A 15,559-nucleotide genomic window follows, 5' to 3' on the forward strand; every position below is an offset into this window, starting at 1 on the left:
TAGATTACTTCACAACCCCCACACGGCATAGGATGTTAGATTAGGTAATTGCCGCTGACACAAATGCAGCTTAAAACCAACCTAACACGGTACTATTACCAGTCGACTCCTCTTCCTCCCAGCCCATTAGCACTGACAGACAGTCCAGCAACAAAGGTCTTCAAAGAAACATAATATGGTGATGGTTGTCACAGTTTGGGGACTGAGACGATCATAGAAAACCCAAGTACAACCGGAAATGTCCTGCCATAAACTTTGTGAATGTTTACTGGTTAGATCTATAAGAAACTGGTACTGGTAAATAAACTGGTACAGATATCAAAATGTGCAAGAAGACTGTGTGAATGCATTGTTATTTGTTGTTTGTGAATGACTGTGTTTTCACTCTCATACAGGAGCTGCGAAAGTTTGTGCCACATCTTTACATCTTCAACCATGCGCTGATGTATTTGTACTTTAAATTCACTTTTTGTAGCAGTTAGGGAGGTTTGAATGTTTTACTAAAAAACAATACTGACTAAACACTTTATTCAGGTTAGACTTATGACGATACACACATACATCACACTGCATGTATTTAAGTGTGTATCAGTGTATGTGTAGTCACAACACAGTCTTTTCTTAATCAGTTCTGAGGACACAAAGACTTCCACATGCTGTATCTATTTCTGTGTTTTTCAGCTTACAAATACCCTACAAAAGTATTTATTTTGTATTTATTTATAATTGTTAGGTCCATTGTAGTTATGTTAAATGTATCTGTGGCATAAACACTAAACAAGAACAAGAATAGATTAATTCTTGTTGTATAAATACAAGCTGAAATGTCATCTGGTGGGGTTTAGTCTACATACTTTACATTATATATATATACACACACACACACACACACACACACACACACACACACACACACACACACACACACATATATATATATATTAAAATATATATATATTAAAATAAATCTTTATTCTTATTATATTCTGCTGGCTCATAAAGACACACAGAATTTGCCAAAGGGAACAGTTAGAAAGTATTCTATTACATAACATAATATAAGACCAACAAAAACAGGAGGAAGTAAGAAAATTTTAAACTTATTTTACATAACTCTCTTTCTCTTTTACCATTACTTCCGTTTACCATTACTTCCGTTTACCATCCCATCATGGATGGTAAAAGGAAGTAATTTATGGGATCAACCATCCAAAGCAACAGAGAGGCGAAGAAGAGAGTGCAGGGAGGGTCGAGTGTTGGGGATTTCTGACAGAAGCAGAGCAGAGTGAGTGAAAGGGAAGGTTTACAAGATGGTAGTGAGAGAAGATCATGGGACTAACAAAAAAGACAGGAGGCCTGGTTGATAATGTTAAGGTTTTCACTGAGAGTGACCAGGATGGAAATGATTAGAAATAAATAACATCAGTGGGACAACTCAGGCTGAGAGCGTTGGAAACAATTTTAGAGATGGTTTGGGCATGTGCTGAGGGGGGATAGTGGATGAAAGACAAAAGACGATGAATATAGAGCTAGGGGCAGAGTAAGAGGGACACAGGTGATCTGCTGTGGTGATCCCAGAAGATGAAGACCTTTTAACACTTAAAAAGCTTTGCCTACATTTGAATTAATTCAATGAAATATATTTGAGGATTTAGGTGATGGTTTCATAATTTTGTTTTATGTATATTATGTTACTACTGGTGGCCACGTGATGTCGCTAAATAATCGTCGGAGTCGATGTCCCATAATCCCATGCGGCTTTTGGCTTTAAACCGGAAGCGGAAGCTCCGTATTCCTTATAGTTTGAATGGCTTCTGAGTGAATGGTTGTGTGTTTGAGTGAGTGCGTGAATGATATGTGCGTGTGTCGTGTCTGTGTTCATTTTAAAAACCTACACACTGATCTTATTTGATCCGGTCTGAGGTGGCTCTGCTCTGACCGGAGATGATAGGAAACGCGCTTGCGAGCCTTTGTGGCGATGTGCAGCCGGCAGAAACTTTCAGGGCCTCCACGCTCCGTGCCGTGGTTAGAGGTGATGAATTGATCAGATATACTAGCTCTGTGAGAGTTTGAGTTCATCTCAAGCTTCGCAGTGGTCAATGAGTACAGAGGCGATTCTGATCTAACCACAGCAGGAGGAACCGTGGAGGAGCACGACCTAAAGAAACGGCTGCTCGTCACATACGCTTATTCTAACGGTTAAAACGAGTTCAGACAGGCTTCGGACTGAAAATACCAGGAAAGCAAGGCTTACCAAACGCTCGTTTTCCTGGTAAAAACAGCTAGGCGTGTTAGTCCTAAAGTTGCTTCTTTAGTCAAAAGCAGTTTTTCTCCCTTAAAGCGACCGATTCAAAGGGAAAGGGGGAGAGTGGGAACAGAGCTATACGGGATTAATTCAATCAAGTAATTTAGATCATTTAAGGACTGACTTCTGTTGTATTTATTTTCAAAGATTGACTGTACAAGCTTTAATTGTTTTCCCAAAAATAAATAAAACGGGTTTGGCTTTAAAATAGTTATATTTACAAATATTATTAAACTCTATCCAAAGAGTTGAACTTTCTGACCTTGTCTAAAAAAAAAATACAATTTAATTTCCTTCAACGTCCATGGTTCTCCAGACCTGCAGCCAGCTCAACAGCTACACTGAGTCACAGTCCAGAGATAAGATGATCCAAATCCTCAGAAATGTTATCACCGCCCATTTCTGTTTTTGACCTGTGGAGATGTTAATTTAAAAAACCCATTAGGCACTTTTCGAATTTTCAGAATGTTCCACTTTGGCCACAATTTATATTTTAGGACTTAATGAATCGAATCTAAAACCTTCATAACACTTGTTTTTAAACTCTCGCACTCTTCGCATTAATCCATCATACTAATCTTCCCTGGACCAGTATCAGTTTTCATTTCAGGGGAAACTGGTCAACATAGACACACATAGATGGGCATGATAGGGTATAATAACATTTAAAACTCCCCATAACTGAACTGCAAACTTCATTAGAAATCTTTCTTATTAACGCTAACACAATATGCATCACCTGCACGTGTTAAATTATGTTTTCGAGTATTTTCTACTCTCCTTTTATTTTCTAATATAGTATGTTATCATTTGGAAATCAAACATTTTAGGTGCATGCTGTACGTTTGTTATTGTATGGGTAAAATTCATATCTCGCGATAGCTTTGGCGCTGTGGTCGCCTTTGTGTATACACGTGATCTTTTTGGTCCAACCGGCTTTCAGCAGCAACTCGGCAAAGCGCGCGAGGTGTCTGTCCGTGTGCATGAACGTGCCTGGTTGTCTTGTAGGTTCCCTGTTGGGGTCACCATGGCCGAACCCAGCAAGCGGCAGAGGCTCAGTCACATTAACAGCAGCTCACAAACTTCGAGTAAAAGCTTACCGAGCATTTTCACGGACAGTCAGGACGAAGGACTCGAGGGGGAGGGTCGATTTGTGGAGGGATCCATACTTCGGATCACCATGAAGAACTTCCTGTAAGTTGCTGCTCCCCAGTTGACAGCGGTCAACGTCTGTAAAGTGAAACTGCCGGAACACCCCGATTTACCTGCTGATAGCTACAGCCAGATGACCTAGATAGCATATATGCTAACATTTTTCCACCAGTTATAGCATATATGCTAACATTTTTCCACCAGTTTGCAATTAAAAGTTAAACCCTGAGCCCTGTAAACACGAGCAGGTCGTAGACCCACTGATGGAAGCTGCTACAGACCGACTATATGGTCCAGCAGCTACAGTTAAGTCCAAATGAGGTATTTTAGTGAGCTGTCCTATCTAATTGTACGATTTAAGGGGTCACATTCAAGGCAGGTGTTAAAATAGACTCGATATATTAAAGAAGGGCTTCCCCATTAAGAACTCGTTATCATTACGCCTGTTTCCATTGCTTTCTACTTCAAGGGGATGAGAATCACAGGCAGCTCTAGCTTAAAGCAAAGTGTCAAATCCAGCCAGTCAATAAAAATCCTGTACCCCCAGTCTTATAAATTCTGTATAAAAAGGCAGTGGAGCTTAACAGCGAGTTACTTGCATCCCCTTTTTTCAGTCTGTTTCTAAACCATGTTCACACTCAGAGATGATAAGTAGATATTGATAACCTGTTCAGAGCTTCTTTTCCACTCAGAAAACTAACCAAGAGTCAGTTACTGGTATAAATTTTCATCTTACTGTCATCCATACCTGCCTGTAAGTTTTTTTTAATGAAAATTATGGCAGACTAAGTAAACATTCATTGCTATACAGACTATTCTACATTTATTAACTTGTTGATCTGTAATACATATTTGTATTATTGTCAACCAGCCTCCAAAATTGCAGAACCTGTGCAGGGATAAGAGTGGTTGTAAATAAGTATTTCACTGTGAGTCTGCCTGTCGCAAATGCTTAAGCAGTATGACCAGATGAACAGGTACCGTATGTGGGAAACTTCAGGTCTCACTAACAGACAGCCATTTGAAGTGTAAGATAGCAGTATTGCCACTTTTATGTTATTACGTTCATTTGTACTGTTAGTGTAGATTGCAATTATTTTAGGCGAGATGGAGCACCTTTGCTCTAAAACACTGCAGGAAACCCCTGAATGTCTACCTTGTACTCACAGAACGTACGACTACTCTGTGGTGCATCCTGGACCTAATCTGAACATGATTGTCGGGGCCAATGGTACTGGAAAGTCCAGCATTGTGTGTGCCATCTGTCTGTGTCTGGCTGGCAAGACAGCTGTTCTTGGCAGAGGTGATAAGGTAAGCCACAGAGCAATGCAAGTCATTGATTGATGCACTCCAAACGTATTTCGGATTTGTTTTCTTTTCAAAAGACCAGCAAATAAACATAATGTTAGCAGACTGGTAAACAAGCTGTATGTGGTGATAAGCACGCCTCTATGAAAATCTTTCATTGCTCTTTTGCAGCGCATGCACTGTTGTTTCTCATCTCCCCGCCCCTTTAACAGTCAAAATATGATACTTTGAATTGAGCTCACATAGCAGATACTGCATTTGTTGACGATGATTATTGAATGGTGCTTTGTTTTTTTAAAGGTTGGGCTCTATGTCAAGCGTGGTTGCAAAAAAGGCCATGTTGAAATTGAACTGTAAGTTATGTGAAATACATTCCACACGCTACATTACTCTACTGCTCCGTTAGCGTTACATGTTTTCAGAAATTCTTCATGAATCTTTTCAGACAAGAAGTTTGAATTCTGAACCCTCATCTTTTCAAAAATGAAATGAAAATTTGCCAGAAGTTGTTACATCACCTGCATTATCATGTTCAGCATAGTGATATGACTCTAAACGCTAGCCTTTGTTTTTGTTTTTGAAGGTACAAAAGAGGTGGTAATGTGGTGATTTTTAGAGAGATACATGCGGAGAACAATCAGTCTCTGTGGATGTTGAATGATCGGCAGTGCAGCCAGAAGGCGGTGGAAGAGGAAGTCAAAGCTCTGCGCATCCAAGTCAGCAACCTCTGTCAGTTTCTACCTCAGGTATGTTTATACATCTGCAACATAAAGCTGCACAGATGCAAAAATATACAGTTTCATCACTGTTTTACTGGCTTTTTTCCCCCACGCAGGAAAAAGTGGGCGAATTTGCCAAGATGTCCAAAATTGAGTTGCTGGAAGCAACTGAGAAGTCAGTGGGCCCACCAGAGATGTATGAATACCACTGTGAGCTCAAAAACTTCCGCAATAAAGAACGAGAACTGGAGGTAAGCTCAAAGCCAGTGATCCAACAGGCAAAGTTTGATGTGGTAGAAATAAGAAGAAAAAACTGCAACACAATTCATTCATGTTCGTTTTTTAAGTTGTCCTCCTCTTAAAGACATGTAACGGCAACATGGCTCTTTGCTTCTCTGTAGAACGTTGTGAAGGAGAAAGCAAGCTTCCTGGAGAAAGCCAAGCAGCGAAATGAAAGGAATAAACACGATGTAAACCGTTACTACGAAAAAAAGAGGCATCTGGATGTAATCGAGTTGCTCGAGAAGAAGAAACCATGGGTGGTGAGTGGTCGAGTGTAAACAAGAGAAATGAGCACAGCGCACATGTGGAGAGAGAAACTGAATTAACTGTGTAAGCTGTTTCTGTTTCCTTGTGATATTAGGAGTACGAGACCACCCGTAAGGAACTTGAGGGTGTGAAGAAGGAGCGCGACGAGGCCAGAAAGCAGCTTTCAAGCCTGAAGCAGACCCAGGCGCCCATGGTGAAGAAGATCCAACAGATTGACGAGCAGCTGAAGCCAACAGAGGCACAGATAAAGGATAAGGTGACAAATCAAAGGCTGGTACTCTGTAACGGGTCCAGTTTCACGAGCAGATGCAGGGATACATTATTTTTTTTCTAAATTTATTCAATACAATTTAGAATCCGTTTTAAAATCCTTTTATTGGTTTTTAAATCTCTAAATGGTTTGGCACCTGTTTATTTGTCTGACTTGTTGAAGCCCCACGTCCCCACTCGTTCCCTTCGGTCAGCTGAGCTGTTGCTGCTTTCGGTCCCAAAGTCACGGCTGAAACTTGGAGGAGACCGAGCGTTCTCTGCTGCAGCGCCGATGCTTTGGAATAACCTTCCTCTCCATATTAGACAGGCTACATCAGTGCCAGTTTTTAAGTCTTTATTAAAAACCTATTTTTATTCCCTGGCTTTTAACTCTGTGGGTAACTGACTTTTTTTTAAAAATTAATTTTATCCGGTTGTTCAGTCTGACGTCACTAGCCGTGTCACTAGCCGTGTCTGGGTCTAAACTCCGCTGCAGGTCCATATATCAAACGATCACTGTGGCATTACTGAGAGTTGAAAAACTGTCTAAAGTCTTTCATCTTTAATAAAATGATCAGCGTTCTGCTCTACCAGGTGTAACAATTGAGTTTAACATCCAGGCATCCATGAAAACGGAATTTATGACATTTAACGGAATTAGAAGTTAGCAGGGAGTTAGCTCGCTAGCTTCTATCTAAATACAATATAGCATGTCCTGACTGCGGGGTTTTGGAAACAAATTAAAACGTACAGCTCTGTTATCACTTCCAGCATAAATGAAGACAGAAAACTAAACAGCAGTAACGTTTGTAGGGTTACTGAAGTTGGGCTAGCTGGTATATAATGATGTGCTGCGTGACCGCTAGCGACACAGCTACGTTAGCATAATATAAACAAGCTAACTTTTTTTTCCACTCGATAAAAGTTACCGTGAGTGTTCTCGGTGGTCAGGAACAAATGTAATCGCATGGCAGGATGCTGTAAAAGGACCAAACTTCAGCCAGGAGAACAACTGAGATAATCCATCCACAATACGAGGTTAGTCATTCATATACTGCTGCATGGGCTGGGCTGTAGTTACATCGTAAGGTTTTAAAAACTGAGCTTAAATAAATGATTAGCGGTAATAAAAGCCGAGGGAGGTCAACAGTGATCACTGACTGTTTTAGGAGCTTTTTGAGATCAAATAGAAGAAAATACGTAACATTAAACATGTTAACAACACAAAAGCCATATTAAACGCAGACTACTTTAGACCCGGAAGTAGGATTCGTCGCGTCATCACTGAACAACCGGATTGCTATGTCTGGTTTCTGCTATCTTATTACTATATGCATATTTGTATTGTAGAGCACTTTGGTCTACCAGGTGTGCTTTTAAAGTGCTATATAAATAAATGATGATGATGATGATGATGATTTTGTAGTAAATGAACTCTGAATTAGAGACTGTAAAATAAGTTCATATTGCAATTTCAGTTCACAAGTCCTGTAATGATGGTGGTGAAGATGAGGTTGTTGTTTTTCAGACTGCTGCCATCAAAGAAGCCTCGCTGAAGTGCAAACAGAAACAAGATCAGCTGGATCGAAAAAACAAAGAGGTACGGCTGTGTTTTTGTTTTTACATTTGGTACAGACTAAATTAATAAAACGTTGTGCTTTTTATCTTGTACTTAATTGACATAAAGCAGACTTTTGTTAATACACGACTGCTCTCTCCACTCCTCTCTGCAGATTGACGATATTAAACAAAAATGCAGACTTAAGCAGATGGAGGAGGAAGACCACCAGAAGCGAATCAGCAACACCAGAAGAACCATCGAAGACCTGAAGGCGGAGCTTGCCAAAGTTGGCGACCAGCCGGATGTAACCCCGCGCATCAACGCCGTCAACGCTGATCTGAGGCGCATTCAGGAGGAGAGAGCCAAGATCGAAGGGGAGAAGGGCGACCTGCGCAGGGAGAAGGACAACCTTTGTGCTGAATCTAGAAGTGAGCTTCCCAAAACAATTTGCATAAACAAAGATGACTTCTTTTGTTTTCTTTTTTTGGCGCACATTTCGCTGACAAAAGCACATTATGTGCAACAGCTTTACATGTAGATTCTATTCTATTTTCTTTATCAGTGTTGGAGAAGAAGCTCAACGACATGAACAACATGATGAATGCCAAAGTGGAGAAGCTGCGAGGACGTCACAGGGACACACACGCTGCCCTCCAGTGGCTCAGACAGAACAAGCAACTCTTTCGTGGAAACGTCCACGAGCCCATGATGCTGGTGGTGAGTTTCACTGAACTGTGACAGGACGTGCTGCACGTAAAGCGCTCTCTGTAGCATTTAGAAGCTATGCAGATGTTTCACGTGCAGTTTAGATGGAAGTGTGCGAATGTGTTTTCAACAGCCCTAAATTATAGAAGTGAAAAAAAACCCCAGACAAACTCATGAGATCCGGTTCCGATTTAACAAACAACTCGTATCTAAAAGCATTTAAATCCACGATTCTTTCTCCACGTTTAATGATGAATTTCAGCCATGTTTCTGTTTTCCAGTTGAGAAAAGCCACTTATTAAATGATCATATACTGCTTATAAATGGTTCAAGAGGGGTGGGTGATATAGCCTCAAAATTATATCATGATATTTCACGGATGTTATAAAAAAACTGAATGATGTTTTATCAGTGATTGCAGCTTGCACTCAGCTGAATTTATTAGTATAAACAAAATTAAATATATTTTCCTTTATTTTTTTCCCAACAAGCTGCTGTCGTTGCTGGCAGACTAGCTCCTTCAGAACATGACTGCATTGCCACAGGGTGCCAGCAGCATTATTGTGCAATAGTAGTGACACAGCATTATATACAGTGACACTAGAACGAAAGTAGCCTATGTGGTGCTTTTCATGAAAATTCTTAAACGTTATTTTTCGTTTTCTGATAAGAGACAAAAACAATAAAAACGTTCCCCACACCCAGCCCTGAGATTACAGCTACAAGAGACAAAGAAAAAGAAAAACCCACTAGGGTGGATATTCACAAGACAAACATAGTACAGATGAATGGGGTGGGCTTCTCCTTTACTCACAATCAGTTTAAATGCACCACAATACAAACAATGGATGCATTTTATGGCTGTTTTTAACATATTCAATGGCGACTAAGTCACTCAAAAGTTTCACAGAGAGTTCACTCTGTTCTACCTCGCTTTTTCTAACTGCAGCATAGAAAGTATTTTTCTAAGGTACTCTCTGAGTTACTCTGAAGATGGAGAGGTACTACAGTGATTCTGCAACAATGGCAGGGCCTCGAAAATGTTCTTCCAAGTACTGTTCAATTGTTGGCAGTGCCAAAACACGTGAACTGGTGTAGCTGGGCCTTGATGGGAGGGTAAGCATGTTGCCTAACACTAGTGTGTGTGTTTATCATTTGAATATCGTATACAAGGTGCTACTTTAAATTGGCTCAGGCACTATTTAGTGCAAAAGAGGAAGAATGAACACACCCTATTCAGTGCTGCCAGAACTCCCAGTTCAGTGATTAGGGCTAAAATGGGATTCTGGTTATGGCATAAGTTATAATGTAGCTCTGACACAGAAGTATAATTCAGGTGTAACTTGCAAATGTCTCTGTTGTTTGACTGAAGTGGTGAAACAAGTTTCTTTCCACCTTCAGCGGGAACAGTTTTCTTAGTGTTGTGCTCTGCTGGAGTTTGTTGTAGTAGCTCCTTTTTTAGCTGCTAAATCACCATCAGAGTGGCACGAGGTGTGATGAGACACTTTTCCATCGCTTAAAAATTCATAACTGGCATTATATCAGATGATGTGATACCGAACCACCCTACCAAACACCAAACACATTGCATCTCACAGGATAAACGAAGACTTCCTTGTTAAGTGTTTGGATTGGTTTACTTTTGTTAACTCGCTCTCTATTTTACAGATCAATGTGAAGGATCACCGCTTTGCTAAGTATGTGGAGAACCACATCTCATTCCACGACCTCCGTGCGTTCGTTTTCCAGAGGAAAGACGACATGGAGAAGTTTATGATCGAGGTCAGAATGCTGCAGGCTGCCGACGTCGCCTGCTTGGAGGAAAATATTTCATCCGATTAGAAATGTTAGTGAAGCTAATGATGTGTTTGATCTGTGGTGACCCTCAGGTCCGTGACAAGATGAACTTGAAGGTGAACTCCATCTGTGCTCCGGAGGAGTCATGTTCTAAGCGACCGCCATCCCGAAATATTGAGTCCCTGAGGTGAGAGAAAATAAATTTAGTTCAGTTTTTTAAAAATCGATACAGTATTGTTTTTTTGTTGTTGTTGTTGTTCTTTTTTATCCTGATGCATCTGTTGCATCTTTTTACTTCTTCTTACTGGCTTTCAGGCGTTTTGGGTTCTTCACCTACCTCCGAGAGATGTTTGACGCCCCCGATGAGGTCATGAGTTACCTCTGTCACCAGTACAGGGTGCATGACGTGCCAGTGGGCAATGAGCGAACCAAATCCATGATTAAAACGGTACGCTTGTCTTCAAAAAAAAAAGCTTCTTAATGTAAACTAATAAAACCCCACATTGTTCTCCTTAACATCAAAATCTCCTGGGAGTCCGTCGCTTTTAACTTTGGTTGTATTTATTGCTTTTGTGGTGGAAAGACTTTGACACTGACCCCGATCTGTCTTGTTCAGGTGATTGAGGAGCCCTACCTCAAGGTGCTGTACACAACAGAGGAGAGGTACACTGTCAAAAGGTCCTTTTACTCAAACAAGATAAGCACCAGCAACTCTGTGGTGCACCCTTCCCAGTACCTCACCATCACTGTGGATGCTGAAGAGAAACGGCAGCTAGAGCAGCAGATGAAGGTAGGAAACAGTTGTGTGAAGAGAGCTGGAACGACAGCAGCACCTCAAGACATTTCAGTATATTATATTGCTTAAAGTCCGTGTAAAGCAGTAATAAATGTGCGCTTTGAGTTTGTCATGTAACAGAAAAATGTGCTTTAAACCACTCAAGGATTAACAAAATTCACCAAGTGTATAAGATTAGGTTTTAAAATTGTTAATAAATGTGCTCTGAAACACTGAGGGGCATGTCCGATCAAGGGGGTTGATTGCTTGAGTGTTAGGCAATTTGGACAATACTAGGCAGGCAAAATGAGCCGGGTTTGTTTTAAGGGGGAAATTACCAAAAACCCTTCATGCAAAACTGATGAAAAAAAGTTTTGTGTGGATCTGCACACTTTAGTAAAACTTAGGTGACCTACTTTTCACTTGTTTTCTGCAAACTTTTTTTAAACATGTGCTTCATTCTCCTGTGCGACCAGTCCTGTGAGTCAAAGCTGCGAGACATCGACGAGCGGATGAAGGCCTTGCAGAAGGAAGCAGTCGCACTGGACCGCCGTGACAATGAGCTGTTGGCAGAGAAGAAGGGTCTCTCTGAACTAAAGGGGAAAAAACGACAACTGGAGCAGAAAATTAGTACCAAACAGGACAGGTAAGCTTCATTTAAAGGGACAAAATGCTTAACAGTGACTTTTGTCATATGTCTTAAATGATCTTCACAGAGGCATCAGCTTGGTTATGAGATTTCAAAAACTCATCTGTCTCTGTGTTTAGTCTGAAGCAGATGGAGCAGAATATTATTGACCTGACAAAGATTGAGGAGGAGACTAAAGAAAAAATTGCAGCTGTAAATGCTGAGAAAGTGACCATAGTGACTGCATTCATGGCCCAAATGAAGGTATGAATAAGGGAACCTGACTGCATTGCTTGTGTTAGCTGTGGTAGAATGGCATTAAGCCCTTCTCTGTTTTTATATCATCTTTATAGCAGATATTATTGAAAACATCTACGATTTAATAATTTCACGATTGCATTTTTTTCTATTCACTTGTCTGCATGACCTTCAGCTGAGAGCCAAGCTGACGATGGAGAAGGTGCATCTGGCGTTGGAGACGGTGGGGCTGACGGCAGAGAAGAACAAACTGGAGAATGACTGCAGAGAAGGTGCCTCTGAGCTGAGGACCACTGATGTAAGTATTTAGATGGGGAGCTTGCTCGTCTGAGGATCGGGAGGTTTTGTATCGCAGATTTATGCTTACTTGTCATGTTTGGGGTTTTTTAAGCAAAAATGCAGCCGTCTGGAGCAGAGAAAGGTGCAGCTGACAGACCAATGCAAAGGGCTGTTGAAGAGAGCAAAGGCGATCTGTAAGATGCAGCCTGATCAGTCATTACCCGAAGACCTGCGTAATGTGAGTGTTCTTCACAGTTTTATTGGTGAATATGTGAAAGAGACTTCCCCCTCTATTCACTCTGTGTAAAATATTACCCTTATAATATATTCTAATCTCTGCAGTGAAGCTCCTCAGAGCCTAAAATTCAAATGAGTTCACAGCTCTTTTTTTTTTGTTAAATCAGGCTTTCAGCAAGCTCCCCGACACGCTGGATGAGGTCGATGCCATGCTGAATGAGGAGCGCTCCAGAGCCGAGTGCTTCACTGGCCTCAGTGAAAATGTAAGGACGCATAGAAATCAGGTCTTCATTTATGCTGCGGGACTTCTGTCTTCAGCGTGGTCGTAACTTCAGTAAGAAAGCAGTTTGGAAATGTTAATAAGCATGCATTAGAACAGGGATGCCAAATTCATTTTACATGGTGGGCCACACACAGCCCAGTTTGATTTTAAGTGGGCCGGACAAGTAAAGTTCCTCTTTCTTTCAGGAGAAAGAACTTTCACTAGACATTTAGAAAAGAAAAAGAAGCAACAGTATTTCTTATTTTTCTGCATAATAAGGAAATGCTGCTGTAGTAAATTAAACAAATATCAGCATGATTTAAATTGTAAGCTTGTTTGTTTTTGTAATTGTCCAGTGGGCCGGATTGGAATCTTTGCTGGGCTGATACTGACCCCCGGGCCTTATGTTTTACACCCCTGCATTAGACCTTAAAAATGCCCTTTTGTTCAGACAATTAGTTTTATTTTTACTTAACAGTTTATTCCATTTATGTTCTTATTTGAAATATTAAATATAAATATATACAAATATTGAACCTCTCTTGACTTGAAAGGTTGTCGATGAGTACAACAGGAGAGAGCAGGAGATTAAACAAATGGAGAAAGAGCTGGAAGAAAAGAGCAACGCCCTGAATGCCTACCGACAGAACATATCTGAGGCGAGTGATTACCTGGTTTCACAGAAATTGTCCAGTTTATCATTTGTTGTGTGACAGAACGGCTCTTGGGGTGTAATGATGTGTATATTTGGACTTTTTTTCTTCTGTGTCACAGGCTAAGGAACGCTGGCTTAATCCTCTGAAACATCTGGTTGAACAGATAAACGAGAAGTTCAGTGCTTTCTTTCGCTCCATGCAGTGTGCAGGAGAAGTTGATCTGCATTCAGAGAATGAGGTAATCGCAGAGTCACAGCACACTGCTGAGGTAGAGGTCTCCCTTTGCATCACCTTTAACCACTTATGATTGAGCACAAGTTCATTGAAAACTGAATTTTGAATAGATATGGTAGGCTGTTTAACTGAGGGAAATATTAAACTGTATCCATATTTTTAACGGATGCATCAAATTGGAAAGGTTAAAAATATAGATGGGGTTGCCTTATTATTTTTCACATTATATTTCTTCATAATTCAGCATGAATTTAGTTTAACTGAATATATTAGTGTCCTCTAGACTTAAAATAATTAAACTTAAATTGTCCAGTTTATCAGCGGTAGGACAGTTATCTCTCATGCGGTCGTACTCACATCAATTCAGTAGATTTATTGATGATTAAATATCACTCGCAAAAATCTTATCCACTTTTTTGTGAGTGGATAAGATTTTTATGAGTGTCTTTAGAAACAAAAAAAAAGAGAATACTGGGTCTTTCCACTGCAGGAGGAGTACGACAAGTACGGGATCCGCATCCGGGTGAAGTTTCACGCCACCACCCAGCTCCACGAGCTGACGCCTTACCATCAGAGTGGAGGAGAGCGCAGCGTCTCCACCATGCTTTACCTCATGGCCTTGCAGGAGCTCAACCGCTGTCCCTTCAGAGTGGTGGATGAGATCAATCAGGTAGTTCTTACACACAGTCTCAACAGTGCGACCGTAACAAAGGTGCACATGAGCTGCAGGTAGTGTAATTATTAGGGAAACCCAGGTACGAGTTTCTCTTTACTGCCCATTTTCTTCTTTTCCTGCACACATTTATTTATGTGCAAACCACTTCACACAGACAAATTTGAAAAGAGCTCAGCTTATGTGCCGCTGCTTTCATGAAATTAACATTTTAACAACTTTAATAAATAGAACTCAGATCACGCCGACAGGCATTCACACAACAGTAGTCATCAATTGCCTTTATTAAAGAGTCTGAGCCCACCTGTTTCTTTATGCAGGGAATGGATCCTGTAAATGAAAGAAGAGTCTTTGACATTGTGGTCCGCACAGCCTGCAAAGAGACAACGTCCCAGTACTTCTTCATAACACCTAAAGTAAGTGTTCTATGTTCATGCAGACTGCCTGTCTGAAAGTCCCAGTGGTACCAAGGAGCTGTTTATGTGCCACTTTATGCCAAATAGTCAGACTGTTTGGACTAAAGTATTGGGCTGCATCACTTCATCTTTGAGTCAGATTGCCACAGGTATATAAAATCAAGCACTTAGCCATACAAATGTTTGTAAAAGAATGGGTTCTAAAGAGCTCACTGTATTCAGATAATAGTATTAGGTTTTTTATTTTATTTAATCTTGAAATATTTTTTTTGTTTTATATGAATGCACGACAGCCCAGTGCTCTTAATTTCTTCCTGCTGTGTTTGCCTACAGCTGCTGCAGAATCTTACGTATGCCGAGGAGATGACCATCCTTTGCATCCATAACGGCCCCCACATGCTCTCCCCCAACCAGTGGGACGAGAGGGCTTTCGTCAGACGGTGTCTTGAAAGAAAAGCCAGGGCATGAGCCCCCTGGAATGACCTGTGCTCCTTGAAACTCTTTTAAAAAGAATTATTGGGTGTATTTTTTCACTTAATGTTCAGAATCCTTAATCTGCCATTTTTGCAGTTTTTTGTTTTTGTTTTAATTGTATTTGGCATCTATAAATCAGATTAAGAGAAAAGTGTTCACACATAATATCTGTCATTAGTTTTCATCATTTGCACATTTTCTTATTTATGCAGCCAATATCTTGTGTCATATGTGTCTTTAACAGTTGGCTCGTGTTTATATATTTGAATAAAATGTACTGCTGTTTCTCTTCTACGCTGGTCTTTAATGCTCACTTTAATGA

At 40.6% G+C, this 15,559-nt stretch overlaps 1 protein-coding gene and 1 non-coding gene across 2 annotated transcripts; both read left to right on the forward strand.

Annotated features, from left to right (window-relative positions):
- Window positions 1-1,764: 1,764 nt before the first annotated feature.
- Window positions 1,765-2,126, forward strand: LOC111500664 (small Cajal body-specific RNA 2). The gene has a single exon (XR_002721200.1).
- Window positions 1,776-15,546, forward strand: smc5 (structural maintenance of chromosomes 5). Its single transcript, XM_076878205.1, has 24 exons — window positions 1,776-3,499; window positions 4,627-4,768; window positions 5,066-5,118; window positions 5,349-5,511; window positions 5,601-5,735; window positions 5,886-6,026; window positions 6,128-6,289; window positions 7,811-7,882; window positions 8,016-8,271; window positions 8,406-8,560; window positions 10,217-10,330; window positions 10,438-10,532; window positions 10,661-10,793; window positions 10,962-11,135; window positions 11,597-11,766; window positions 11,889-12,012; window positions 12,182-12,304; window positions 12,398-12,523; window positions 12,690-12,785; window positions 13,339-13,443; window positions 13,559-13,678; window positions 14,165-14,344; window positions 14,668-14,763; window positions 15,097-15,546. The coding sequence occupies exons 1-24, from the start codon at window positions 3,333-3,335 to the stop codon at window positions 15,229-15,231; spliced, it is 3,237 nt and encodes a 1,078-aa protein (XP_076734320.1). The 5' UTR covers window positions 1,776-3,332; the 3' UTR covers window positions 15,232-15,546.
- Window positions 15,547-15,559: the final 13 nt, after the last annotated feature.

The sequence above is a fragment of the Maylandia zebra genome, linkage group LG20 (assembly GCF_041146795.1).
Source record: "Maylandia zebra isolate NMK-2024a linkage group LG20, Mzebra_GT3a, whole genome shotgun sequence".
NCBI classification, from domain to species: Eukaryota; Metazoa; Chordata; class Actinopteri; order Cichliformes; family Cichlidae; genus Maylandia; species Maylandia zebra.